This window comes from Aethalodelphis obliquidens, unplaced genomic scaffold, assembly GCF_003676395.1.
Source record: "Aethalodelphis obliquidens isolate GAN/ISIS:26980383/991018 unplaced genomic scaffold, ASM367639v1 scaffold27, whole genome shotgun sequence".
In the NCBI taxonomy this organism is placed as follows: domain Eukaryota; kingdom Metazoa; phylum Chordata; class Mammalia; order Artiodactyla; family Delphinidae; genus Aethalodelphis; species Aethalodelphis obliquidens.
Genome location: NW_020837971.1, coordinates 8155030 through 8182275, shown reverse-complemented (window position 1 = coordinate 8182275; position 27246 = coordinate 8155030). Strand labels below are relative to the sequence as shown.

At 37.1% G+C, this 27246-nt stretch overlaps 1 protein-coding gene across 3 annotated transcripts; it reads left to right on the top strand.

The window, feature by feature from the left end:
• SYPL1 (synaptophysin like 1) lies at positions 1-25655 on the top strand. Of its 3 annotated transcripts, none has more exons than XM_027123887.1 (6): positions 1-155; positions 15357-15449; positions 15927-16051; positions 17366-17573; positions 22294-22482; positions 24063-25655. In XM_027123887.1, the coding sequence occupies exons 1-6, from the start codon at positions 87-89 to the stop codon at positions 24195-24197; spliced, it is 819 nt and encodes a 272-aa protein (XP_026979688.1). In that variant the 5' UTR covers positions 1-86; the 3' UTR covers positions 24198-25655. The 3 variants fall into 3 exon arrangements, with proteins under 3 accessions (XP_026979688.1, XP_026979689.1, XP_026979690.1); XM_027123889.1 differs by having other exon boundaries at positions 42-155; positions 15389-15449; XM_027123888.1 differs by lacking the exon at positions 15357-15449 and having other exon boundaries at positions 4-155.
• The last annotated feature ends 1591 nt before the right edge of the window (positions 25656-27246 follow it).

The following is a 27246-nucleotide window of genomic DNA, read 5'->3' as shown; positions in this document are numbered from 1 at the left end:
TCTCGCGGCAGGGCAGTTCTGTCTTGTCGGTCCCCCTCCTCTTCCGCCCCGCTGTCCTGATTCTCTTTCCCTCCTTCCCTCAGAGGATGTCCTCCTTCCAGCTCAACCTCCACCCGCTCAAGGAGCCGCTCGGCTTCATCAAGGTCCTCGAGTGGGTGAGTACAGCCTGCGACCCCCGGGCGGGGAATCGCGCCGCCGTTCCCGCTCCGGTTCCGGCCCGGCCGGCGTCCTCGGCGGGGCGGCTGGGGGCTCCGGGAGACGGGGTGCAGCTCGCTACGCGCGGGGGAGCGAAGCCGCCGTTGTCCCCGAGACGGGACCGGACGGGACTGGAAGCGCGGGGAGGGGACAGGAGGCCGCGGCCTGGGCCTGCGCGGGGCGGGGACGCCGCGGTCGGCGTCGAATCACGGGTCCCTCGGCTGCCTCCGTCCCAGGCGGAGCCGCCCTGCCACACCGAAGCTCACCTCTGGGTATCCCTCGGGGAGTGGTGGTTTAAATTTCTCTTTGGCTTCACTGCTTTCCGCAAGGGAAGAGAAAACTTCCTCTTGCGGTCTAACCGAAACCCGGCGGGCCGGAGTAGCACCCCGGCCGGCGCTGCCTCTGCGCCTCCGGTAGAGCCCGTGCATTTCTGCCCCGTGCGGACTGGAGGCCGCGCTCCGTCGAAAGCTGATGTGCCTTCCCTAAGTGATCTGACGAGCTCTCGGGTCTTAATTTGCTTTTAAGATTGGCCCCAAGTTAAAAATGGATAAAAATAAACTGTGGGTCAGGGAAGCGGGCGGGGGTGGGCGGAGTAGGGGAGAAGGTCTAAGCAAAATGCGTTGTTAGTCCGGTCGACTGAAACACAAGTTAGGAATCGCCATCCAGTTTGTTTTAGGTATTTCCCAGCAACATCCTGCAGTCAGCTCTTAGTGCTTCCCTGGGAACACTCTCAGTCATTAGCATCAAAGCAGATTTATTACTTCGACCTTGGTGATGATCAGTCACTTTGGTGGAGTTGGTGAATACACCAGGCACTGCACAGTGCCTTCGGAGTTCGTGGCCTAGGACATATTCCAGTGGTGGTTTTCAGGCCCGTATTAATAGGCAGCTGGCATCTGTCCAGCGTGCAGGCAAGTTGCTTGTTTAGCCAGCAGCATTTACATCCGTAACTCTTCAACCCCGTATGTTAGTGATAAAGTGGTGAAGAGTAAGAACTTAGGATTTTCTGTTTTAAATAACCTACGAGGATGTTTTAAAAGTAACACAGAAGCTCACATTCTCTAATGGGTGCTCAGTCCTGATTTCCTTCCTGCACCCAAGGGTTCCTACGTTTCCCCCAAAGTTTTACTTGGTGTTTTCTGAAAGCTGAAATAGTGCTAATTTCACACAAATGTTTACTTTAAAGACACCTAAATGTATATATTTAGGGTTCTGTTAAGCCTAAGCCCAGATTTAAATATAAAGAAGATTCTTATTTGAGTATATAAAAATTTTAAATTGCAGGATGAAAAACACATTTAACTGAGCTAATCAAATATCAGGTTTAAGAAAAAGTCTTTTATACCTAGTAGTTTAATATCATTGAGGATTATAATTAAATTTATAATTAACTTAAAATTTCACTTAAATAAATGAAGAGGCAGTTGTTTATATTTATGCTTATATTATTCGTCAGTTTTTTTAAATGTAGACTTAATTTTTTTCTTAATATTTTAAAACAGTGATAAGTTTATTAGTGATCATAGGTCTGACATATTTTGAAAAATGTCCTTTTTAAGCTTAAGGAAATACTACTTTCAGTTTGAACAACTTACTATCACACAAGAGAATCTTTTATGAAAAGAGTATTCGTTGTTCATGGTGTAGAGAATATTTATTCAAATATTTGAATGTGTATTATATACAGGTGCTGAGCTAAGCACTAGCACTAGACCATGTGAATAAAACATGGTCTTTTCCTCATGACCTAATAAGAAAAACATGAAAACAAATATGAATATGCCATATGGCCAATACTATAATAAAGGTATAGGCAAAGTGTAGTAGGTGAAAGGAAGGAGAAATCGATTGCTTGGAGGTGCTAGAGAGAATTTCAGATGAAAGAACACTTGAAGGATGAGTACTTGTTCACTTGGGGAATGGTTGGGGAGTGGCTTTCCAGGCAAAGAGAATCTTACGTTCAGTGGTGTGAAAAGTTGAAGCAGCATAACCCTATTTGCGAATTTAAAAGTAATTGGGGTTGACTGGAACGTATACCGGGAGGGAGGGTGTGGTTTGAGATGATTCTGAAAGGTTTCAAAGGGCTTGCAGAATAGTTTGGAGTTTATCCTATGGGCCAGTGGTTCTTAATCCTTTGGGTTAACCTTTGATAATCTGGGCCCGTTCCTTAAGAAAATGCATATGTGCAGGTACAGAATTTGGGGTTGTTTATCGTACAGCTTCCATCTAAGCCCAGAATTCCTACCGTGTAGGGTGGATTCACTCATTGAAGAGTAAATAAACAAGTGAATAATATAATTATATTTGCCTTTTAGAAGTTTTTATTTTGTCAGCAGTGTGCGGAATGAATTGGAGAGGAAAGGTCATAATTGAAGAAAGGGAAATCTGTTATTTGAAACATAATGAAGGCCTAAAACTAATTGCAGTGGGACTAGAAAAGAGAGGTTTAGAAATTTGAATATATTTGTAGGGTGAAGAAAAGAGAGGACTGTAAGATGACTGCCATATTTCTGACTCGGATTAGTAGTGGCACATCTGTCTAAGACAGATCACTAAGGAGAAGCAGCAGATGTTTGGTGGAAGGTCAGTAAGTTTTGAATGATTGAGTTTGTGGTCTCTTTAAAGCATATAAGTGGAGGTATCCTGTAGGCAGTTAGATACATGGATCTAGAGTTTAGAAGACAAGTATGGACTGGAGATTCAGCAGGTATTTGGCAGCAAAGGAAAAAGGTATTGTTAGGAAGTTGGAGAGAAATAACATCTTAGCATCACTGTTAGAGATATTTCAAGAAGAGAGTACTCAGCAATATTAGGTGCAATAGGTTAAGAAAAATAATTACTAAAATGCATCCCTTGATTTGGGTAATCAAGAGGCTTTAGTAAGAGCAGTTTCGGTAAAATCAGAAACCAGATGGTAGTAGGCTGAATGGATGTATGGTAAGAAAGAGAAGACAGTGAGAGTAAACCACTATTTGACTGTGAAGATGGGAGAGATTGGGTGGTAACCTATTTTAAAGATGGGAATGAGTGAATGTGTGTGTGCGCTGTAGAGAAGAGACTTGTGAATAGAAGGTCTAAAACAGAGGCAGAGAGGCATAAGACAAGGCTCTAGAGGAGAAAGGCTCATAGTAGGAATTTTTAAATGTGTTTTGAATGAATTGGTCAAGTTTCATAAGGTGTTGATTGAGATTACCTCTAAAAATAGTCAATAAATACATTTACAAACAAATCTAAAATCTAGATAAAGGCTGCTTACTATCCATATAACTAGAAGAATAATTCCCCAAATCAGCTTACCTTTAGCAATGTTCTAGAAGATGTTAGACTAAGATATAACCTGATAATATGTAACTTTCAAGGGGTCACAAATATGAAGGCCTCATAGACTTGAAGGCAAGTACCCAGTAAATATTTATTGACAAAATAAAAATACAGTCACCAAAGCAGAAGCATTTCTATTTTGCTTCTGAACTGTAGCCACCATGCCTCCCTCTCTCTCTCTCTCTCTCTCTCTCTCTCTCTCTCTCTATATATATATATATATATATGAATCTACTTTAATCTACTTCTGGCCCTTAGTTACAGTGCCTGGCAGTGACATTGCCTTAGTTCTGTTTGTGTAATAAGTACTCAGTAAAGGTTGAATTTTTGTTGTACTTATATGGGAATAGCAATACTTCACAGGGCTGTTGGAATGACTGAGTTATAAATATGTGACTAATGATAATGTATTTGAACAGGTCTTAGTAGGTTCTTCAGAACTGAAATGCTATGTTTCTAGGAAGACTAGATCCAGACAGTGGATACAATTTGAGCCCTATATGACTAACATATCTTCCGGTCCTTCAAGATCACTAAGTTCTCGTTTACATATTTTAAACTTTAGAAATGGTTATTGTAGACTTTTCATTTGTTTGCGTGTTTTCCTGCTTTTAGCAGCCTGTCAAGGTAATAAGATAAAATTTAGGTGAGATTAGATGCCCCATGTGTGGGAGTTGAACATGGAAGTAAAAGGCAAGGGTTAATGTTATCAAAGCAGCTTTTTCAATTATTTAATATTTTTCTAGTAAATTTTAATTTGGATCTTACTTTGTAGTCAGTTATCACTAGTATTTAGATTAAAGTTTTTCATTAAAATGACTATCTCCTTTTAATATTGAACACTGTGTTTTGGACTTTTTTGCTACTTAGGGTGAACACTGGTCAAATGTTTAGCTCTAAATAAGTCTAAGTAATATGCTTTCCTAATTCTACACACACAAAATTGTGGAAGAGATACTGTTTGGGAGTATATAAAGGAATTATAGACTAATTAAGTTGAATTTTAGAATTATGAATATTTTTGTGCTGGCCAAGTTTACTCTCAGTGTTAACAGGAGATATTTATTGAGTTCAATATATGTTCTAGGGCTTTACCTGTATTTTCTCATTTAATTTTCTGACAACCTATGAGGGTTGTTATCTCTATATTACATGTTACCGTTGTCATCTCCATGTTACTGAGGCTTAGAGAAATTAAGTAATGTACTCAGATCCCATGATTGTGATTACTACATCCTGGACTCAAACAGTCTGTTCTTAGTCTTTTCAGTAACTTACCTTTGTGTTTCTGATTGGTCTTTTAATAAATTAATGAAGAGATTACCCAAAATTTCAGGCTTAAGAAACAAAAACATAAGGTACCTGAAGTAATTTTTTTCTTGTTACATGCATGTTTATAACAGGCTCTTAGGAGGAGTTAAAAACAAGTAGGGTTTTCTTGATTCATTTATCAAGTTTGAATTTTTTTTCTGATTTTATACTTATAATTAATGAGCAAATTCAAAAGAACATTTAAAAACATTACTTTGGGGTAAATTATTATCCAGGAAAATTAGTGTGAAAAACGATGAGAAAGAAAACCCATAACCGTTTGAGCATTACATATATCAATTTGTTTAAAAAACAAACTTTCAGAAATACGTACTAGTTTATCTAAAATACTCTAAAAGTTTAGTCATCCCAAGTAGATTATAGGATTTTTACAAACAGGGACCGTGTTTTATTCTAATTTTGTGGTTATAACATAGCACAGAGGAGCAGCCTAGAAAATACAAATGATATTACAGAGTATAGGGGATGAGGCATACTCAGAACGATATTTTTTTCATCCATTTGCTTAATACTTAAATTTTTAGGCTGTCTATGGCACAGACTACCTTTTAAGAAACTTACCTTTCTCTTAACCTTGCCATTTGTGTTCACTTTTTTCCCCTATTGTAGAAAGGGAAAAAAGGATTTCAAATGGCATTTTGTGCCTACCAGGACTCTATATACATGTAAAACTTGTAATAGACTTACTGACTTACCACTATGCCTTTGCTCTCTGTTTCTTCTACCCGGAATCCTCTTAGTGTTTGCCTTGAACGCTCTCATGGGATATACTAGATGTTTTTTTCATAGACTATATATATATATATATATATGTTGTCAGTGGTTTTAGAATGTACATATATACACATACACACTCACTTCACACATACAAATAGCAATCTCTTATAAAACATTAAAGGGAAAATTAAGATAACAGCAGTGCTTTAATACAGTGGTTCTCAAAACACTTTGGTCTGAGAACCCCTTTATACTCCTAAATATTGAGTGCCTCAAAGAGCTTTTGTTTATGGGGTTGTATCAATTGATACTTACCATGTTAGAAATTTAGCTGAGACATTAAAAAAATTTTTTTTTAAATAACGATAATTAATCACTTGAAAGTTTGATTACATCAATGGCAACAAATGCTGCTGGTTTTCCTTGAAGTGAAAGCCTCATCTTTTTCAAGAAAAAGATCTGACAAATATGCAAGTCTGAATACCTATATTTTGTTTATTACTTATTTTTTCAAGTAAAAATAGTATTTAACGAAAAAAGTGACTAGTTCAGCAAAGAACTCAGTTGTTTAAATGCTTTCCCTGCAGACCACCATTGTATTTAGGTATGCCGTAAAAGTGGGGTTTTTTGTTCGGAGTGGATTTGCTAGATCATATGGCAACTCTATTTTTAGTTGTTTTTTTTTTTTTTCCGCGGGCCTCTCACCGTCGCGGCCTCTCCTGCTGCGGAGCACAGGCTCCAGACGCGCAGGGTCAGCAGCCGTGGCCCACGGGCCCAGCCGCTCCGCAGCATGTGGGATCCTCCCGGACCGGGGCACAAACCCGCGTCCCCTGCATTGGCAGGTAGATTCCCAAACACTGCGCCACCAGGGAAGCCCTATTTTTAGTTTTTTAAGGAACCTCCATACTGTTTTCTATAGTGGCTGCACCAGTCTACATTCCCACAACAATGTAGGAGGGTTCCCTTTTCTCCACATCCTCCCCAGCATTTATTATTTGTAGACTTTTTGATGACTGTTGTTCTGACTGGTGTGAGGTGATACGTCATTGTCCTTTTGATTTGAGGTTCCCTGATAATTAGCATGAGCATCTTGTCATGTGCCTATCAGCCATCTGTATGTCTTCTTTGGAGAAGTGTCTATTTAGGTCTTCTGCCCATTTTTTGATTGGGTTGTTTGTTGTTTTGTTGTATGAGCTGTTTGTATATTTTGGAAATTAAGCCCTTGTCGGTTGCATCATTTGCAAATATTTTCTCCCAGTCTGTAGGTTGTCTTTTCAGTAATAAAAGTATTTGCACATCCTACTTCATCACACAGAATATTAAGAAGACTCAAATGTCAGGATTTAATAAAAATAACAATTTTTCTGCTTCATCGAAGGCATTCTTAAGTAAAACTGGCTTTTTTTCTTTAACTGCAAATGCATGGCAGTGAAATAACAGTTTGATGCTTTTGCTGATTCTTACTAAAGCCCAGCAGTTTTACCCACCAATGCTTTTGCGCAAATCAGCGCAAATGTCAATGTAGTATAAAAAGCAAAAAATGTTGTAATAATATTGTAAAAATATTTTTGACCTCATGGACTCCTTGAAAGAGTCTTGGGTATTCCCTGGGGTCCACAGACCACACATTGAGAATTGCTTTTCTAATACAGGATAAACATCATTGGCAACCAGCAATGGAATGGAAATATGGGTGGGAGAAGGACTGTTCCCGGATCTGGGAAATAAATCTGAGAAAAAGCTTCAACCTATTGTTTGGCTTTATAACTTCCATGGAGTGGAGTACTTAAAGAAGTAGAGAGAGAGAGAAATGGCCCCCTAACAAAGACCTGAATCAACCTACCTGCTTAAGGTCTGGATTTGTGTTAACTGCAATATTCTCCTATGTTGGTAGTTTGCGGTCCCATTATAGGATAAGGTATTTGTGGAGTAGGGCAGGGGTCCCCAACCCCAGCAGGAGGTGAGCGGTGGGCGGGCGAGCGAAGCTTCATCTTCCACTCCCCGTCGCTTGCATTGCCACCTGAGCCATCATCCCACCCCCACACACACACCACCCCCGTCCAGGGAAAAATTGTCTGCCACGAAACCGGTCCCTGGTGCCAAAAAGCTTGGGGACCGCTGGAGTAGGGGATTAAGAAGGCCTGGTAGAAATGACCAAAAAACTACTGGGAGGGAGATGACTTATAAAACCACTAGACCAGGATGGGGAAGCGGGGAATAACATACTCTCAAGTTGAGCTTACATCAAATATCCTAAAAAAAATACGTGAAGAAAACTAATGTTTGCTTAAAAGCTCAAATTATATCAGTGGCAACAAATACTATCAGTTTTCCGTGAAGTGACAGACTCACTTCAAGATAGCCATCCAGATCAACAATCAGAATATTGATTCGCTCCAAAAGACATAAAAATAATAGAACTGTCTGAAATGATTTTAAAATAAGTATATTTAGGTTCCTCAGAGATTTCTAGTTCCATACTCAGGTTAACAATTGTTTAAGAATAAAGGTGACATAAAGATGTTTTCAACAGTAATAATTGAGCTAGCAAAAATCTTCTAGCTATTTATTTCAGCAGGAACTCAAGTTTACTTCTCATGATCCAAATTCTTAAGGGTTTTGGAACTGTACTAGAAGGCTATTTAGAGCTTTCTATGATTGTACTTTCCAAGCAGAGGGAAATAATAGAAGAGTGAAATTGAAGAACTTTGAAACTGACTTCACTGCTCAGTGCACAGTGGGAGTAAACTGAAATATTAACATCAATAACAAAATGTTTTTTAAAATGAATATCTTTGGTAAATGCTTCAGACTTTGATTTAGAAAAATCAATACCTTGGCTCTAGGCATTCTAATCTGACTGATTGAAAAGGCAAACATGCTATGATAGTTCATTTAAGTACTGAATGATTATTTGATTTAGTAAAACAGCATGCATTTGATTTGGCACATAAACCCTCATATACAATATACTTTTCGATCTATTAATATTTCTGAAGATTTCAATTACATCATTTTCCTGAACAGATTAATCATGAAATTAAATAGCAGTGAGGACCCTGCAACTAGAAACGTGAAAGATACCCATAAATTAGATGAGTACCAGTGTTCCCCAGTAGAACCCTCTGTGAGCTGAGCAGGGTCTGAGAATAGGAACTAGGAACTCTGGCTGACTCTGTCATTGTAAGATTTTATACACAAAGCCCTAGTATGCATCTATAATTTAGATGCATGTTTTACTATGTCATTATCTTAAGACATATTATTTATATACACTCAGGGTAAATTTCATTCAAATTTTAAAAAATCCTTATTTCAGATATTTGTCTAATAATTTCTTTTTCTCTTCTTTTTCTTTCTTCTTTTTTTTCTTTTTTTTTTTGCCAACTTCTGATCTGATTAAGTAGAATCTGTTTTTACCTGGTAATGTGACTCATGAATGCAGCTCATAGAGGGTATTAATGCTTCTACTTTCTCTTTTGGACATGAGGTTTTGTATTATCACTCAGTAGTTTCTGTAAAGACTTTTTTTTTTTTTTTGCGGTACGTGGGCCTCTCACTGTTGTGGCCTCTTCTGTTGTGGAGCACAGGCTCCGGACGCGCAGGCTCAGCAGCCATGGCTCATGGGCCTAGCCGCTCCGCGGCATGTGGGATCTTCCTGGACCGGGGCATGAACCCGTGTCCCCTGCATCTGCAGGTGGACTCTCAACCACTGCGCCACCAGGGAAGCCCCTGTGAAGACATTTTTAAGCCACCAGTCCATTTTGTGAAGGTTAGTTTGGTTAAAAGTAAATAATTTATTCCATAAAGACACTTAGCCAGGCACACTCACATTATTAAATGAACTCTAAAAGTGGAAGAATAGGTGAAGGTATCACTGTCTGTCCTTCCCTGTTATAGGACTTCCTTACCTTCAGGATACCCAGCATACTGCCCCGACATCTGACTCTCTGACATACAGACCCAGCATGGGTTTCAGCAGTATGTTAATTTTAATAAAGCTTTATTTCCTTGTTTAAGTCTAAAAGTAGATATAAATAGGCATATTTTCTTCTTGTACACCAGTTAGATGAGTACTCCAGTCTATTTTAGAGAGTAGTATTCTAGAGGACCAGATATTAGATACAGAATATAGATATTCTAGATATCTAAATTAGTGAGGCATGTCTTGTGTCACTAATGTGGGTCCAGTGGGCAGAGAGATAAGTAGAACTTGAGACTGTCATAATGAATATGGAACCTTTTGACCTGAATAGAAGCTTGCTGTCATCCTGTCCCTGGATTCTTACTAGTTACTGTACAGGTGGAATTTCATATCAGCAGTTTCAGTCATTCTTTATGGGATAGAGAGAGAAGGGGGAATTAGTTTCATAAGTGGCAAGGAAATATAAATCAGCATACTAGAACACCTCATTTTAGACTAGAAGTACAAACGAAAGTGCTGCTAGGAACCCCTCATAAAGTAAATGAGTGAAACAAGTGTTTGGGAGAAAAAAGAATAGTGGAAGTTCATTGATTACTGGTAACTAACACGCATTCTGAGGGTTGTAGAGACAATAGAGAGTGACAGCAGTCTGGAAAGCACATACCCTGTCTTAGGTGTCATCTGTCATGCATTTCCATGTGATTGTTGCTTTATGGGGATATAGGTCTGATACTGGCATATCTTTATCCACACCCACACAGGAAATCCAAATTTTTATGTGCAGCATGCTGATATGAAAATATTGACAACAAATTCACATTTTTCATGAATACTGGGAAAACCACAATCTATCTTCTGGCCAGGTTTCACCCATGGGCTGCCAGTATATAACTTCTGATCGAAATCAGAGTACTAGTGCAATATAGGGAGAGGTGAGATGGTTGGATAGTTTACTCTCAGATTGTTTGTACTTCATTTAGTAAAAAGTGTGTACCTTATCCCTTTTTTCCCATAAGATAAAGACCAAAATGGCAAACATGACATTTATTTATCCTCATAACAAAAAGACAAGCTTGAAATAATGAGTATTTAAGACTTGAAATATGGTTTTATTTGTACATTATTGGCAATTGATTTTTTTTCCTTTAATTAAGCAGTTATTTAGTGAGCATTTGGTGTATGTCAGGCCTACTAGGTAGGCACTGAAAATCCTGAATAAAAGCAAATGCAAAGACATGACAGTCTGCCAAGGGAGAGATAAAGGCAGTAGTCTTAAAAGCAATAAGCTGTGGTACAGTGTACCATTTATATACTAATTTTTGTATTAAATGGGAAACTAGTTTTTATCATTTTTGCTTTTGGGTTTTTGTTTTGTTTTGTTTTTCTAATAAGGCAAGATACACAAGAAAAATGCCTATAATAGAGGTAGTGAACTCAAGTCTATCTATTCAGCCCAGGAGACAGAACAGTACCACCACAAGGAACTGGGCAGGACCTTAAAGGATGAGCTTGTTGGAGAACCAGGGTGGGGGCAGAGGTGGGGAATCTTGGCAGAATAAACACGCATATCCAAGACATAAATACTTGGTGTGTTTCAGGAACAGTAAGTACAGTATATAGTGCAGTGTGACAGAGTTGTACAGGACCTGGCAGGGAGTATAGCGTATAAATCTAGAAGGATAAAGTTGAGGCTACCTCAGCCCTGCCTCTTATGCCAAATTAAGAAGTTTGGGCCTATGGGCTTCCCTGGTGGCGCGGTGGTTGAGAATCTGCCTGCTAATGCAGGGGACACGGGTTCGAGCCGTGGTCTGGGAGGATCCCACATGCTGCGGAGCAACTAGGCCCGTGCGCCTCAACTACTGAGCCTGCGCGTCTGGAGCCTGTGCTCCGCAACAAGAGAGGCTGCGATAGTGAGAGGCCTGCGCACCGCGATGAAGAGCGGCCCCCACTTGCCCCAACTAGAGAAAGCCCTCGCACAGAAACGAAGACCCAACACAGCAAAAAAAAAAAAAACAATTAACTAATAAACTCCTACCCCCAACATCTTCTTAAAAAAAAAAAAGAAGTTTGGGCCTAAAAAGATCTGGAAAGCCATTGAGGAAATCTCTTCAAACAGGGGGGTGACATGACCAGATTTTTATTTCATATCAGTGTGACATCACTCTAAACAGCTCTGTCCGATAGAAACACAGTGCAAACTACAAATGCCAGCCATACAGTAACTTTAAGCATCTTACTAGCCACATTAAAAGCGTGAAAAGAAACAGGTGAAATTAATTTTAATAATACATTTTACTTAACCCAGTATATCCAAAATATTATTGTTTCAACAAGTAATATAAACAGTTATTGATGAGATATTTTACATTCTTTTTTCATACTAAGTCTTCATAAACCATGGTATATTTTACACTTACAGCCATCTCATTTCAGACTAGCCATTTTTAAAGTGCTCAGTGGCCACATGTGGCTTATGGCACCTTACTGGACACTGCAGCTCTAAAGCCCACAGTAAAAGATGAATGGTGTTGGGAATGAGTTTAAAAGTGAAAGGAGGAGTCTGTTGGGTTAGTCCCAGGGAAAAATGGTGCGGGCCTGAACAAAGACAGTGGCAGGAGTGATGTAGACAAGTAAACAGAGCTTTTAAAAGAATGGCATTATACCCTGTGTAATCTTTTTTTTTTAAATAGAAATTTATTTATTTATTTATTTTGGGCTGCGTTGGATCTTCGTTGCTGTGCGCAGGCATTCTCTAGTTGCAGCGAGGAGGGGCTACTCTTTTCATTGCGGTGCGCAGGCTTCTCGTTGCGTGGCTTCTCTTGTTGCAGAGCTCGGGCTCTAGGCGCGCGGGCTTCAGTAGTTGTGGCACGCGGGCTTCAGTAGTTGTGGCACGTGGGCTCAGTAGTTGTGGCTCGTGAGCTCTAGAGTGCAGGCTCCGTAGTTGTGGTGCACGGGCTTAGTTGCTCCGCGGCATGTGGGATCTCCCCGGACCAGGGCTCAAACCCGTTTCCCCTGCATTGGCAGGCGGATTCTTAACCACTGCGCCACCAGGGAATACCCCCTGTGTAGTCTTAGGCAACTTTTTTTCTTTCCCACTCAGCGTTAGGTTTCTACAATTCATCCTTGTTGAAGTAGGTAGCTGTAGTTTGTACATTTTCATTGCTATGTAACTTCCCATTGTAAGTACTGTATATCAATATAGTTTATCTACTTTCCTGTTGCTTCCCCTCCCCATATTTTGATATTATAAACAATGTTACTGTGAACATTCTTGTGCACATCATGTAGTACGCATGAGCAAGAGTCTCTGTTAGGTCTGTAAACATAGATACTAATCGTTTGTGACATTATCGCAAATACTTTCTCCTTGTTTATAGCTTGTTTTACATTCAGAAGCTGACTTGATTTTTAAAAAACCCTCTTTTTCTGTAGTTGAATTTACTCTATGGTTAGCTTTTTTTTTTTTCTTAAGAAATTCTTCCCTTCTTTGTGATCACAAGTTTTCTTTTATGTTGTCTTCATAATTTTTAGACTCACTTTTTACAGTTAAGACTTTAGCCCATCTGGACCGTCCTTCCTTGTGTTAGTTATCGATTTCAAATAACAAATTACTCCAAGCTTAGCACTTAAAACTATAGACAGTTTATCATCTCACAGTTTCTGTGGGTCAGGAATCTGGCAGTGGCTTAGCTGAGTTGTTGCAGCTCAGGGTCTCCCAGGAGGTTGGCTGGGGTTGCAGTCATCTCACGCCCCCCTCTAGTTAACTAATATGACTGTTGGCAAGCCTCAGACAGTATACTTTCAAGGTCCCTCACATGGTTGATGGTAGTCCTCAGTTCCTTACTACATGAGTCTGTGAGTTGCCTGAGTATCCTCCCAACATGGCAGCTGGCTTCCCCCAGAGCAGGTGATTCAAGGGAGTGAGAAATGAAGACAGAAGCTGTAATCTCTATTACCTTACCTCAGAAAGGACATCCCAGTCCTTCTACCATATTCTGTTCACTAGAAGCAAGTCACTGTGTCCTATCCACATTTAAGGGGGGAAAATTAATCTCCACCTCTTGAGGGGAGGAGTATCAAGGAGTTTGTGGTGACATCTTTAAAACCACCATTCTCTTTTCCTTAGTGCCCTACAATGCCAGCTCTGTTAGCTATAATTTGTCTATACGCACAGATCTGTTTCTGGCCTCTTTATTCCATTGATTCAATTTGTGTATCCTGTTTCTTTTTTCTAATTCTAAACGTGGGTACATACCCAAGACTCATTTCCTGGCCTTCTGTTTTCACTCTGTGTATTCATGCACATTTATGCTAAGAGGGTATCTATTCTTCTTTCTTTATTTTTTAACTCTTTTAACTGAAGATTCCAAACTATGTGCTGACATTATACCAAACTCTTCATATCTATAACCAGATTCCTTTTCATATATCTCTTCTTCATGGAAAAAAAATTTCGTGGATGGTTATGATCCTGATTATGGCCTGATTCAAGGTCCTGGATGAATCCATGAGAGGCATTATATCAGTGTTCAACAGTATAGGCTTTGATACCAGACCTGTACTGAATTGTATCTATTTGCTGGATGTCTGTGACCTTGAGCAAAACAAAGTTCCTGCCCTCTTTGAGTTTACATCCTAGAGAAAAGTGGGCAAACAAATAATGAAGTACTGTCAGGCACTGGTAATTACAATGGAGGAAAAATAGAGCAGTACAAATAAAGAGAATAGATAGTGTGGGGTGGGAGGGGCACTGTTATTTAACATAGTAAGGTTAGGGAAAGGCCTGGGCTCTCTGATAAGGTCACATTGGAACAGGAAGCTGTGAAGTAGGAAGTTAGCCATGTGTTCCAGGCAGAGGGAATAGTTCAGTGCAAAGGTTCTGAAGGAGTTTATCCCATGTCTTTAATGAATAGTAAAGAGATTTGGCAGGGGAAAAAGTAACAACGTGAGATGAGAAATGTTAAAGGAGGAAAGGATCTTGTAGACCATTATATGAACATTGATTTTATTTGGAGAGAACTCAGAAGCCATTGGAGAGTTTTGAGCAGACAATAAAGTTTTCTGCCATATATATATATATATCTTTTTTTTTTTTTTTTTGCGGTACGCGGGCCTCTCACTGTTGTGGCCTCTCCCGTTGCGGAGCACAGGCTCTGGACGTGCAGGCTCAGCGTCCATGGCTCATGGGCCCCGCCGCTCCGCGGCATGTGGGATCTTCCTGGAACAGGGCACGAACCTGTGTCCCCTGCATCGGCAGGCGGACTCTCAACCACCGCGCCACCAGGGAAGCCCTTCTGCCTTATATTTTTAAAAGATGACGCTGGCTGATGTGTTGACAGTAGACTGAAGCAGGGGCAGGGACAGAAGTAGGGAGCATCAGTTTCAAAGGCTGTCACCATATAATTCAGGCAAGAGGTGATAGTTTTGATTAGGATGTTGTGATGGTGGTGGTAAAAAGTGATCAAATTCCAAATATATTTTATAAATAGAGCCATCAGCATTTGCTGAAGGATTGAGCTCTTGGTCACTACACTGTATCTGGGCTTTTTGTTTGTTTTGTTTTGTGGAAAATTCGTAAGATACAAATAGAAAAAGGAATTATCTTTTGTCTTCTGTTCAGAGGTGACCACTTAAAATTTTAATGCATAGACTTTTTAATTTTTGTTGTGTGTGTATGCATAGATGTAGACTCATGCACAACGCATTGCTTAAACAAACTTTATATGTATTGAACCATTTTCTTTATCGTTAGATATTTCCCAACATTTTAATGACTGCATAATGTTCCCTTGTGGAATTGAATTACAGTATATTTGATTCCCTGTCAATATTTAGGATGCTTTCAGTTTTTTTCCTGTTTGAATAGAATTTGAGAAAACACCATTACATTTCTTTAAGCATATTTATGACCAGGAAAACAAATTTCCAACTACTTTTTGAGACCTTGAAATACCCACAGGTGAGGCTTATAAGCTCATGAAATAAGATCTCTTCTTTGCTTGTTGTCTCTTGGCTTTATAGTTACCCTTAGGTTCCAAATAAAATACCTCCAATTTACCCCCTTTTGATTTTGATACTAATAAATAAGACTTCCTCTGAATTTCATACTAATATTTAGTGGGTACACTGTAATTTGAGCAAATGTATTTTTTTTTAACTTCTTTATTGGAGTATAATTGCTTTACAATGGTGTGTTAAAATGTATTGTTATATGGGCTGTTATACCAGTTTCTATGTTATACTCAGGGGAAAATAAAATCACATTTGTTGAGAGTTACAAATAAATTTTTAAATAATTTGTACAATCTTAATTTGTAAATAAGAATTCTAAGAATGTTAGCGAGCCAATTTTTAATAATCACTATATTTAAAATTTTAATGACCTATGTTTGGGTACAGTAATGCTTCTTTTCTTTTTTGGTCTCACTTTGTGTAGATTGCTTCTATCTTTGCTTTTGCCACCTGTGGAGGTTTTAAGGGCAAAACAGAAATTCAAGTGGCTTGTCTAACTAATAAATCTGACAATAAAACGATTACAGCTACTTTTGGTTATCCATTCAGGTGAGTTATTTGTTTGTTTTTATGGTTTAACAACTCTTTTTGACTCATTAAAATTTCCAACAACTTACTGATCTTGGGGGGTAGAAATTTTTTAGTTGCATGCTCATTTGTAAGTAGTGATCATTGCTATTGAAAGTGTGGTGCGTGGGACCAGTACCTGTCTGCAGACTATTTTCCTGGACTGTGATGAAATAAATACAGAAAATGACAGTAAGCATTAAGAAACTTTCATATGATGTTGCCTTGACACTTTTATTCTATCATCCCACAGTGGACTGGAAATTTCAAAACAAAACAAGCTTGCTCTATCACCTTAGTTTGAGAAGCCATGTTGTGGAAGCAAACACAACTTATGAAAAATCCAAATTTCTCATGTATTTGCAATTACTAAATAATAATGTGCATTATATAGCTTTAAGACATGTATTTATATAAAGTGAAGAGCTCCTTGTGTTTCTTTCACTAGCATAAAACTTTATTTTCTGAATATTTATTTTATGACTATTTTGTTTGTAAGTTCTGTTTGACCTCAGTATTCATTAAAAGGTTTATTAGGTGTGTCCTGTGTTTAAGTCAGGGTGTGAATCCTCTTCCACTTACTAACTACTTACTTGACCTCTCCAGGACTCAATTTTTCTGTTCAATAAATTTAAATCTTCTAAGGTTGCTTTGATGATTAAATAAAATCTTACATTAAAGATATGTCAAATAGCAAGTGCTTGGTAATCAGTCATTTCCTCTCCATCTCTCAATCCTTCTCTTATAAAATTCCATTACAAGGAACAGTTACAGCCTCTTTGGTGATAAGTGCTTTTGTGATTTATGGATAGGAAAAATTAAAGACTTGGTGGAGTTAGCAGCTAATTAATGCAGAGTTAAAATGTGAATCATTACAACTGATTCTCCTGGTGCTAGTAACACAGACTCTCCCTCCTAGAATGGAATATCATGTCTCAAATTGTAAACCATTTTGTAACAACGCTGTTAATCTGCTAAGTTTTTATTACAGTAAGATAGTATCTGGGTGTGAAAGTGTTTAATTCAGTCTATATTCAGTCTATCATAACCAATTATGAGGTATAATTTATGATTTATGTACATTTCTTATGGAAATTTTAATTTACTTAAATATTTGAATTTTTCATTTTTTTTAAAGAATGTTTTAATATATTTGGGGAGTATTTTTGTGAAATGTTATTTCAGTATTCTGCCTTTCTAATACTTCTGTATTAGAAATACAGAAGATGTATTTCTGTCTCTATTGGAAGAGTCCAAGTAATTCATAAATTTATTTGAGACTTTTTTTTTTAATAGGTTGAATGAAGCATCATTTCAGACACCTCAAGGTGTAAATGTGTGTGATGTAGATTGGAAAAGTCATGTCCTTATTGGAGATTACTCTTCTGCTGCAGAATTCTATGTTACTTTTGCAGTCTTTGTCTTCCTGTACTGCATTGCTGCTCTTCTGCTCTATGTTGGTTACACGAACCTGTATCGTGATAGTCGAAAACTTCCCATGATTGTAAGTAATCACTTTCTTTTTATAAAAAAATAATTTATATAAGATATAAGTATACATTATATTTGAATTTAAATATGGATTTTCTTACACTGGAAAAAAAAGTTCTTGGCATAAACCAAGTTTCATTGTGTTTTGACCTGTGCTTGCCAAGAGGTTGAGCTTGCTCTCCTTGTCATGTTTAACCCAATTCTTGTAGCCTGTTTGCAGCACTTTCTCTGTACTCTCTCGAGTACAGAGGTTTTTTTGTTTGTTTCTAACTCTGTTTTAACCTGGAAAGAACTCAAATATGTGATAGAGCATATTAGGTTGCAAGTAGCAGAGAAATTAAGTAGAAATTAATGCCTTTGATTTGAAGAATTGCTGACCATGCTAGTAGTCCCATAACTGTGTTCCTATTTCTTATCTTTTTTCTCTCTTCTCAAAGAGACCCCCTTTATGCCTTAATACAACTTAATAGTCTATATCAGAAATCCACAAACTATGGCACACAAGGTAAATCTGACTCACTGTTTTTGGTTTTTTTTTTTCAAATAAAGGGTTTTTGGAACAGAGCTATACCCAAATAATTTACAGATAGTCTATGACTGCTTTCATGCTATAGTGTCAGAGTTAAGTCATTGTGACAGAGATCAAAAATATTTACTGTCTAGCCCTTTTCAGGAAAAGTTTGCTGACTCCTGGTCTGTGTTCTTAAATTCTTTAATTTACAATCTGACCCAGGTAATTCTATAAGAATTATAAAATTTGGCATTAGTGGCATTCATGAGCTAATTTTGAATCTTTAAAATGGCAACAAAGGATTTGGATTTGAAGTCCTGATACCTTTTTTGGCTTCAGGGTCTACTGAGCTAGATATAAAAATAATCTCTGAGACTTAGTTAGTAAAATTGCCCTGGATTATTGGTGGCCAATCCAGAGATAAGCTGTGGTTTTAAACTGGACCTCCACTACCAAAGAATAACTACAAAGTCAGTATTAGTGTTACTGACTTGAAGGGACAACAGAGGTGTTTTCGTGATACTGGTCATTTATATCCTGAGAAAACACTGACCACTGACATCTGCTTATTATTTGTGAAGTTACTTGAAAGGGTAGGCCAAATTATTAAATAACAGGTTTTATTTATTTACTTATTTTTAATTTTTGCTGCCTGGATCATAAGAATGCAGATGGTAAGTAAGGAATAAAACAATATTTTACCCTTCATATTTATTCCATTTCATATATCTGAGAAGAAATTCTCAAACCTGACATTTTCATAAAATATTTCTTGGTTGTTAGGTGCCTTTCAAAAAGATAGACATCACCTTTTTTTTTAAATTTATTTTATTTTTGGCTGCATTGGGTCTTTGTTGCTGTGTGCGGGCTTTCTTTAGTTGCGAACAGGGGCTACTCTTTGTTGCGGTGCGCGGGCTTCTTATTGCAGTGGCTTCTCTTGTTGTGGAGCACGGGCTCTAGGTGCGCAGTCTTCAGTAGTTGTGGCGCACGGGCTTAGTTGCTCTGTGGCATGTGGGATATTCCTGGACCAGGGCTCGAACCCGTGTCCCCTACATTGGCAGGCGGATTCTCAACCACTGCGCCACCAGGGAAGCCCCGACATCAACTTTTTTACTTTGCAGTGCCTAATCAACAGAAATTATGTATCAGTAATTTATAACTTCTGTGAACTTTATAAGACTTATTTTAAAAAAACTATGGTGATCATATAGTTATTATATTTTGTTAAAATTCTTTATAGTTTAAATTCCAAATGAAGACATTTCTTGCCAGTTTGTCATTATCCCAACAAATTTAAGTTAAATCTAGCAATGAGCTTTTTATTTCTTGTATTTTGATTAGTAAGCTTTAAAAATATGACACTTTAAAAAAAATTAATTAATTAATTAGTTTATTTATTTTGACTGCCTTGGGTCTTTGTTGCTGCACGTGGGCTTTCTTTAGTTGTGGTGAGCGGGGGCTACTCTTCGTTGGGGTGCGCAGGCTTCTCATTGCAGTGGCTTCTCCTCTTGCAGAGCACGGGCTCTAGGCACGCGGGCTTCAGTAGTCATGGCATACAAGCTCAGTAGTTGTGGTACGCGGGCTCTAGAGCACAGGCTCAGTAGTTGTGGCACACGGGCTTCGTTGCTCCGCAGCTTGTGGGATCTTCCTGAACCAGGGCCCGAACGCGTGTCCCCTGCATTGGCAGGTGGATTCTTAACCCCTGTGCCATCAGGGAAGCCCTAAAAATATGACACTTTTTAAAGCAGCATTCAGGTCTATTTTTGTAGAGGGTTTTTCTGTCTAATAAAACTATAAAACTGATCTAGTTGCATCATTCAGAGCGTCAAAAGTAACTTTTCACCTCAGAGTAATCAATTAGTGGTCATATAGAGGAATAATCCAGAATTAGTTCCGTAAGTGGTTTTTTTGTTGGTATAATGTATGGTGGATACTTCTTATTTGTAAAAGTCCAGCCTCTAAATTAAATTTTGGATTCTACTTTTAATTTAACTGTATAAATGTAAAAAAGTTTTTTGTGTGATAACTAAATTTTTAACTATAGCCAAATACGACATGGATTTTTTTTTTTTAAGTGCTATTTGTTAATGAGGGTATGCTCTTTTATCAATGTTCTCAATTCTCTGCTAAGGTATTTCTAGGAGAATTTCAACTGTGACATTTAAAAATCAACTTCAGTTTTTAAGTAAATGTAGCACTTTTTTATGGTAAGTAGGAGGAGCGTAAGGGTTCTAGGCCATGTGGAGGGTCGGAAATAGCATAAAGTGAAACTAAACAAAGATAGGGTGTCCCAAATCATAAAGACCTGTTATGAGTCATATCCTAACTTATTGGTAGTACTAGGGCTGTCACAGGCAGGTTGTGCGAGACTAGAGTCCTGAGTCGCACAGACTGTCTTCAGAGGCCCACATTTCTCCCTCTTCCCCTCACCCTAAGATTACTTCGTGCATCATTTTCAGAAAAGTACCTGCTTTTGAAATACAAGAATGTCATGCCTTAAGCCATCAACGACGTGGACATAAAGAGCATAATCAGAAAAAAACAGTATATTTTTAATTAGGAATTTGGAAGGAAGAAACCTAAAAATTAAGAGAATTTGACATCTGTTGGTCAAAACTATGAACTTTAGCCCAGAGAGAACTTGTTTAACATCTGATAACCTCATACTAATTATTAGTTCTTCAAAAGGCATTGTATTTCTAGCAAGTGCTTAGAAAATGTTTACCTGCAGCACAAAGTACAGCAGAGTACAGCAGCAAGAAAGGGAGTACTCCCCCAGTGCAAAATATTTAAGCTATAATGTTTCTATTTTCTCTTTGATATACATTTTTTAAGAGGGCCAGTAGCAGTGGGGAGCTCAAATGCAAAATGCAAATACATTGTACCACCATGCTTGTAAAATTAGTCATTGTTTTGGTTCTCTAATTACAAGACGTTTATTCAGTGCCATCTTGACTCGGTGGACAAGCTATATATATCACAGTTTCTATATCTCATACATGACCACTGGTATTTATTCGACATAAATGACTAAAAGTTCGTTGGCAAAAGTAATTTAAAACTAACCAGATTTATTTAAAAAAGAAAACAATTCTGTGATAAGCTCCAAAACCCATTTCTGAGCTTGGAAAGATTTTTGCTGCAGATATGTAAGAACTCATAGTCTTGAGCATATCGGAATGCTTAGAATACATAACATTAAAAGATACAAATTTTATATTGTTCCCACTTTGGTTTTTAATTTAAAGGAATACCAAATGAGGTGGAACTTATACTTTACACTATCCAAATGCAGACTTTAAAAAAGTGTTACTTAGATCTTTGTAGCCAGTACTCGTTGACAGAATTCTAGTTCCCCAGCAGAATAGATTAAGGAAAATAAATTTTTTTCTTTATCTTATTAGTTCAGTAAAAGATTATCCAAAATATTAAAAACTTCAGTCCTATTCTTGGAATGTAATAAGTGGCAAACACTTTCTTAGAAAACATAGTGACAAGGTGTCTTGAGAGAGATTTTTTTTGTTGTCCCTTTCTTAATATAATGCGTATTCTTAAAATTTTGTGGTCATGAATTTAAAAAGAGACTAGTTATCCAGGATGTGTGCTTTTCACGATTTCATTATTAGAGGTAGATTTAACTAAAGTTAGAGGTTTGCCAGAGCAGTATGAGGAAGCAGGTGAAGGGTAAGGGAATTGAGAGTATATATAAGAGATTATAATGAATGACCTCAGAATATAAATTAAAGAGGGAAATAAGATGAGATTGTAGGTCTCAGTGAGGTCAAAGGATTTTTGAGGTTGGGGTGTCAGAGGGAGTAAGCTAGAAAGAGAGAGGTGATACTGGAGAGGGGGTGATTAAAACAGAGATGATGGAGGTATACAGTTATTAGTGATAACAGGATCCAATATATGATCCTGAGAGGGAGAGGCTTAGATAAGTTGTGGTGAGGGCTGTGTAAAACTTTGATTTCTCCATGTGAAAATCTGACTCCTCAGGAGATAACTAAGTCTTGTTTACTGTTGTATCTCAGGCACTGGGCTGGCAATAGTAAACAGCAGTGTTTGCTGTGTTGACTGTGGCCTTTTTGATGAAGTATGTCATGAAGGCCATTTCTCAGTACCATAGGGTTCATTGTGATCTCAATTCCTTCATCATGGATTTGAAATTTAGTATCTTTAAATTAACTGTTCATTATTAATTCATGCTTATTTTTTGCTTTAGGACTTTGTTGTTACTCTTGTTGCCACTTTTTTGTGGTTGGTGAGCACTTCAGCCTGGGCTAAAGCTCTTACAGATATTAAAACAGCTACCGGTCACAATATTGTCCAGGAACTTCTGCCTTGTATTCAACAGAGAGTGATATGTCATTTTGGCTCTGTGACTAGTATGGGATCCCTAAATGTATCTGTGGTAAGTATGCAGTGTTTATAAAATATGTTATTTCACTTATTAGAAAAACCTTATTAGTGATTCAAGAAAACAGTAGTTTTTAATAAATCTCTGGATGAATGTATTTTATTTTTACCAGCCTTATCAGAATCCTAGTTATCATATAGTCTTTACCTTTATAACAACAAAAAAAAGTTTTTAAAGAAAATTATTACTTGTAAACAGGTTTGAACAAGATCATGGTTGAGTCTTTCTTTTCCTTAACATTGATTAGGCAAGACTTTGACCCAAAAGGCACTAATAATAGTCACTAACATTTACTAAGGCTGTATGCTAAGGTCATTACACTCATATCTTATTTAAGTTATCCAACAATTCTGAGAGGAATGTGGAAAGTGGTATTACTGTCTTCATTTTACAACTGGGAAAAGACGTAGCTCATATGTTAATTCACCCAAGGTGATGCAACTAGTAAGTTGGCAAAGCCAAGGTTTGAACCAGATCTGACTTTAAAGCAAGCCCCTTCTCTAATCTGATTTGCTTTGGGTGTATGAAAAAATACTTTTAGAGTTCCTTAAAAAATCCTAAAATTTTGGTCTATTTAAATTTCAATATTATTTTGTCTGTTATTTTATCCAAATACAGATACATTATTAATATAACAAGGGTATTATTTTTAGGGAGGTCTCATGTCTTTTCAGGAAAATATTTTTCCAGTGGATAAGGTCAGTCCTGCCTTATAAAGCAATTTGATCAAACTTCTGTTTTATAACTTTGTAATCTAAAAGTCTTTATATATATATATTGACAGTGATCTGAGATGGACAGTTTCAGAAATGTTGTTTTTATATCCAAATATACAAAAAGATAGAAAGCAGTTGGCCTTCAGTAATATGATAGTGCTCAAGCTTTTTACCTCACTCTTACCTCATAAGTCACTATTATTCTTGTATTTATAAAAAACCAAAAATAGGGTATCTTCAGTTTGTTCATCTCTGAGACTTTCATCTTCTCAGATTTATACCTAGGAAGGCTAATTTATTTTAGGTTGACTAATGCAGGATGTGAAGTAAAGTTCTTCTGTGACTCCTTTTCTCTTCTGGCTGCAGCTGTGCAAGTAAGGGAGATGGTGGTAGGGGGATAAAGTAGGGAAATAGGAAAAGATGCACAAAGGATGTTTATAACCATTCAGATGGGAGAAAAGTAAAAGCCCTCCCAAAGAAGGAACCATGGATTCCTGTGTTCCTCTTCACCTGGAAGCACTGAAGTCTAAATATAAAGTAATAAAAGGAAGGTTTTAGTTACTTTTCTCAAATTTAATCCCATCTTGTAATAATGAGCATGCAAAAATAAGGTATCTTTTAGTCATGATTTTATATGTTACAAATTTAGAGATTTCATTGGGAATAAGTCATTATGTATCCAAATCTGGCATTGAAATGCAAAGTTTTCCTTTTTTAATTCCACTTTATGTGTAGTTCAAACTTTAAATGAAATAATGGTAGACAGCCTGTAGATATTTAATATTTACAGGAAAACAAAGATAGTTATGAAATTTTAATTATATACTAGATTTTCATGTTTATTTTTCTCTTTCTTAGATCTTTGGCTTTCTGAATATGATACTTTGGGGAGGAAATGCATGGTTTGTGTACAAGGAGACCAGCTTACACAGTCCCTCAAATACTTCTACTTCCCATAGCCAAGGAGGTATTCCTCCTCCAACTGGAATATAATTGAAGGGAGAAGTACAGTACACTGTTTGAAATAGATGTCTATACTATGACCTGTTGCCAACATCTTGAGAAGCATTTTTTGTTTCTAATAAAAGTAATGGCTTTTTCAATAAATTGGTGGGTTTAAAATTTTGCTGCTTTTTTACATAAAGCTTGTGCCTTTCCTAGAAATTTAAGATGTAAATGTATTCTCACATGTGAATTTGAAAATTCTGGGGTCTATTATGAGATGATACACATTTTTAAATGAACAATAATTTCTTCACTAAGTTGTTTGCCTTCCAAAGTGTTTACACCTTAAGCCTTAACATACATCTTCACTGAGAAAAGAGTTATATTGTTATATCATAATAGGAAGAAAATCTCTATTGGAATATACACTACTGTAAGTTTGTACAGATCATATTCCTAAGACCTGTCTTTGTTTAAGAAAGTCTTGATTACGTAAATCATATTTAGAAAAAACATTTAGTTCACAGTTTATATCTGAACATTGTTTATATGTTATGAAAAAATTTTAATACAAAGGCTGCATGTATGTTTTATTTCTGTTTTTCTAAATGACCTACAGTACTTGACAGGCGTACTAAAGTTGTTTTGGGAGTGGGGTTTAGAAATTTCTATTAGATGTATAGTTAATTTAGTAATTCTCTTGCATGAGGTATAAGCTTCCATTATGCTGGTTATTTAATAGATTGGCTATATAAGTAGAACATGGTTCACCGAGTTGTTTTGATATGTATGGGCATTACTCCTAGTGATATTTGTTTGCTGTCCTTTGTTGCTCATACTCCTTCAGTGCAGGCTGAGGCCTCATCTCCTTGTAAGTACAGTAAAATAATCTACCTTTTTTTGCAGACTCTATTCATAGGGTTACAAAAAATGAAGGTTGCCTTTTACTTTTGAAACATTTAACATTTATATTCAATGAAGTTGCTATTTTGAGTTTAGTATTGGTATTGTGAAAATGAATGCAATTTGGATCTCATGTTTCTTAATGTTATTCTTATTTCACAAATGGATAATTAAGGAATTATACATAATAAACAGGGAACCTAAGGGGGCTCTATTATGGGTGTGCTGTCTTTGCTCACACATTTGGGTGTCTTCTGAATATAGGGCTTATTCACATTTTGCTACCTAATATTTTTGCTGTACAGGCCCAGATTTCCTACTACCACATAATTGTTTATATGTGAAGCACATCTTTCTATTGCCTTATTTTTGTTGCTTTTGTTCATGACAAGCATTGTCAATATGAGAATGTATATCTTTTATGCAACCAGCTTAATAAAGAAGTTAAAGGAAAGAGTGCACTGATTGTTATATTACAAAGGAACTTTCCTCTTAAAGGCATGAGCAATGCAAAATGGAATGGATTTACAAAGCAAGAAATAGAATATTACAATAGTTTTTTTTTTAATATTTGGCAACAAATAAAAGAAAAAATGCTTTGGAGACACTGGTTCTATCCTTTTTTCTTTCAATCTCATTTTTAAAATGCTTATTTGTAACTTTCAGATTAAGTTTTACTGACAAACCTTTTCTAATTGACTGTCCAGTTGGCAGCAAAGATTCTTGATTAAGAGTATATGCTCTGGAGCAAAACTGCCTGAATTTGAATCTTGGCTTCACCACTTACTAGCTCATTAACTTCAGGCAAATTACTTACCCTCTGTATGCCTCAGTTTGCTTATCTGAAAAACAGGAATAAGAATGCTAACCTCACAGAGTATTTATGAGGTTGAAGTGAGTTAATAAATATAAAGTCCTTGGAACAGTGTTTAGCATTACTTTATAAATTTTGCCTATGACTACTAAATTCTGATAGCATGTAAGATAGAGATTCTTGAGTCCACAGGGCTAAGGTGGGGGGAGGGTGGTGGTCTTGGGCAGAGAGGTAGGATGAGCTTCAGGATTACATGGGTCTCCCTTTATATTCCTCAGAGTCCTAGATGTTTTGATGTATATTTTTCTGTTGATGTTAGATGTACGTAAAGTTAATGACATTAAATGTTAATAGCTAATGAGATCACAGTAGATCTAGGAAAGAGTCGATTCTGTTGCCTTTCACTCTCTGATTTTGAGTCAACATTACAGGGTTAAGTGATTTATAGGATAATTTCCAGGACAGAAGCAATAAAAGCTTTGACTTACTAGGTGATAGGTTGCAAAGAATTTTTTGTAAACAGCGTTATTACTAATGTTTTTGTGAATTGAAGTCACTTGGATAAAAATACTTAATTTTTAGTCTACTGTAAATGTTAAGGTCAGTTGCTTGTTATGTACTTTATGTTTCACACTTAATTTAAAAATTTAAAATTGTGTAGCATTTAAGATGGGTAAGTATAAGAAATAGTATATAACCAAGTCTCCACCACTAAAGAAAACAGATGTTAACATTTTGTTTTATTTATGTCAGATTTGGTTTTGTCTTTTTAAGGAAATAAAACATTACAGATACAGCCTTTTCCTTACTGAAGTAGATTTTTCTCACCTTTCACTATTAGAAATAGCACAAATAGCACTGAAATAAATACTTTTGCAAAACGTGTGAAGGCTTCTCTAGGACATATCACTAGAAGTAGAACTGTTGGAATGTGAGGTATTCACATTTTCAGTTGTAACCTAGGTATTACAGAATTGATCAATAAGGTGCATGTATCGTATCAGTTTAGTCTCCCACTAACAATATGTAAGAGTCCCTGTGGCCCTGTATTCTTGTCCATGCTTGATGTTATTGTACTGTTGCCAGTATGATGGATTTGAGATAGTGTCTTTGATGTTTTTAAATTTGTATTTCTTAGATTACTATTTGAGTTTGGTGGTCCCTTTCTGTATTTATTGGCCACTTAGGTTTGCCCTACTCTGCACTGCCTATTCATATCCTTTGCCAATTTTTCCGTTGTGGTTGTCATTTTCGTATTGATGTGAGTTGCTCTTTATTCTGGATACTAATCCTTTGCAGATGTCTTCTTCCTGTCCATAGCTTGTATTTTCACTTTGTGATTTTTGTCATACAAAAGTTTATCGTAATACTGATTTCACT

Bases quoted from the DNA above. Each gene is read 5' to 3' on its own strand.
- SYPL1 (XM_027123887.1), top strand. From the start codon at position 87: ATGTCCTCCTTCCAGCTCAACCTCCACCCGCTCAAGGAGCCGCTCGGC. The intron at 16,052-17,365 runs GTGAGTTATTTG...TTTTTTTAATAG, and splicing joins ACTTTTGGTTATCCATTCAG to GTTGAATGAAGCATCATTTC. The intron at 22,483-24,062 runs GTAAGTATGCAG...TCTCTTTCTTAG, and splicing joins GATCCCTAAATGTATCTGTG to ATCTTTGGCTTTCTGAATAT.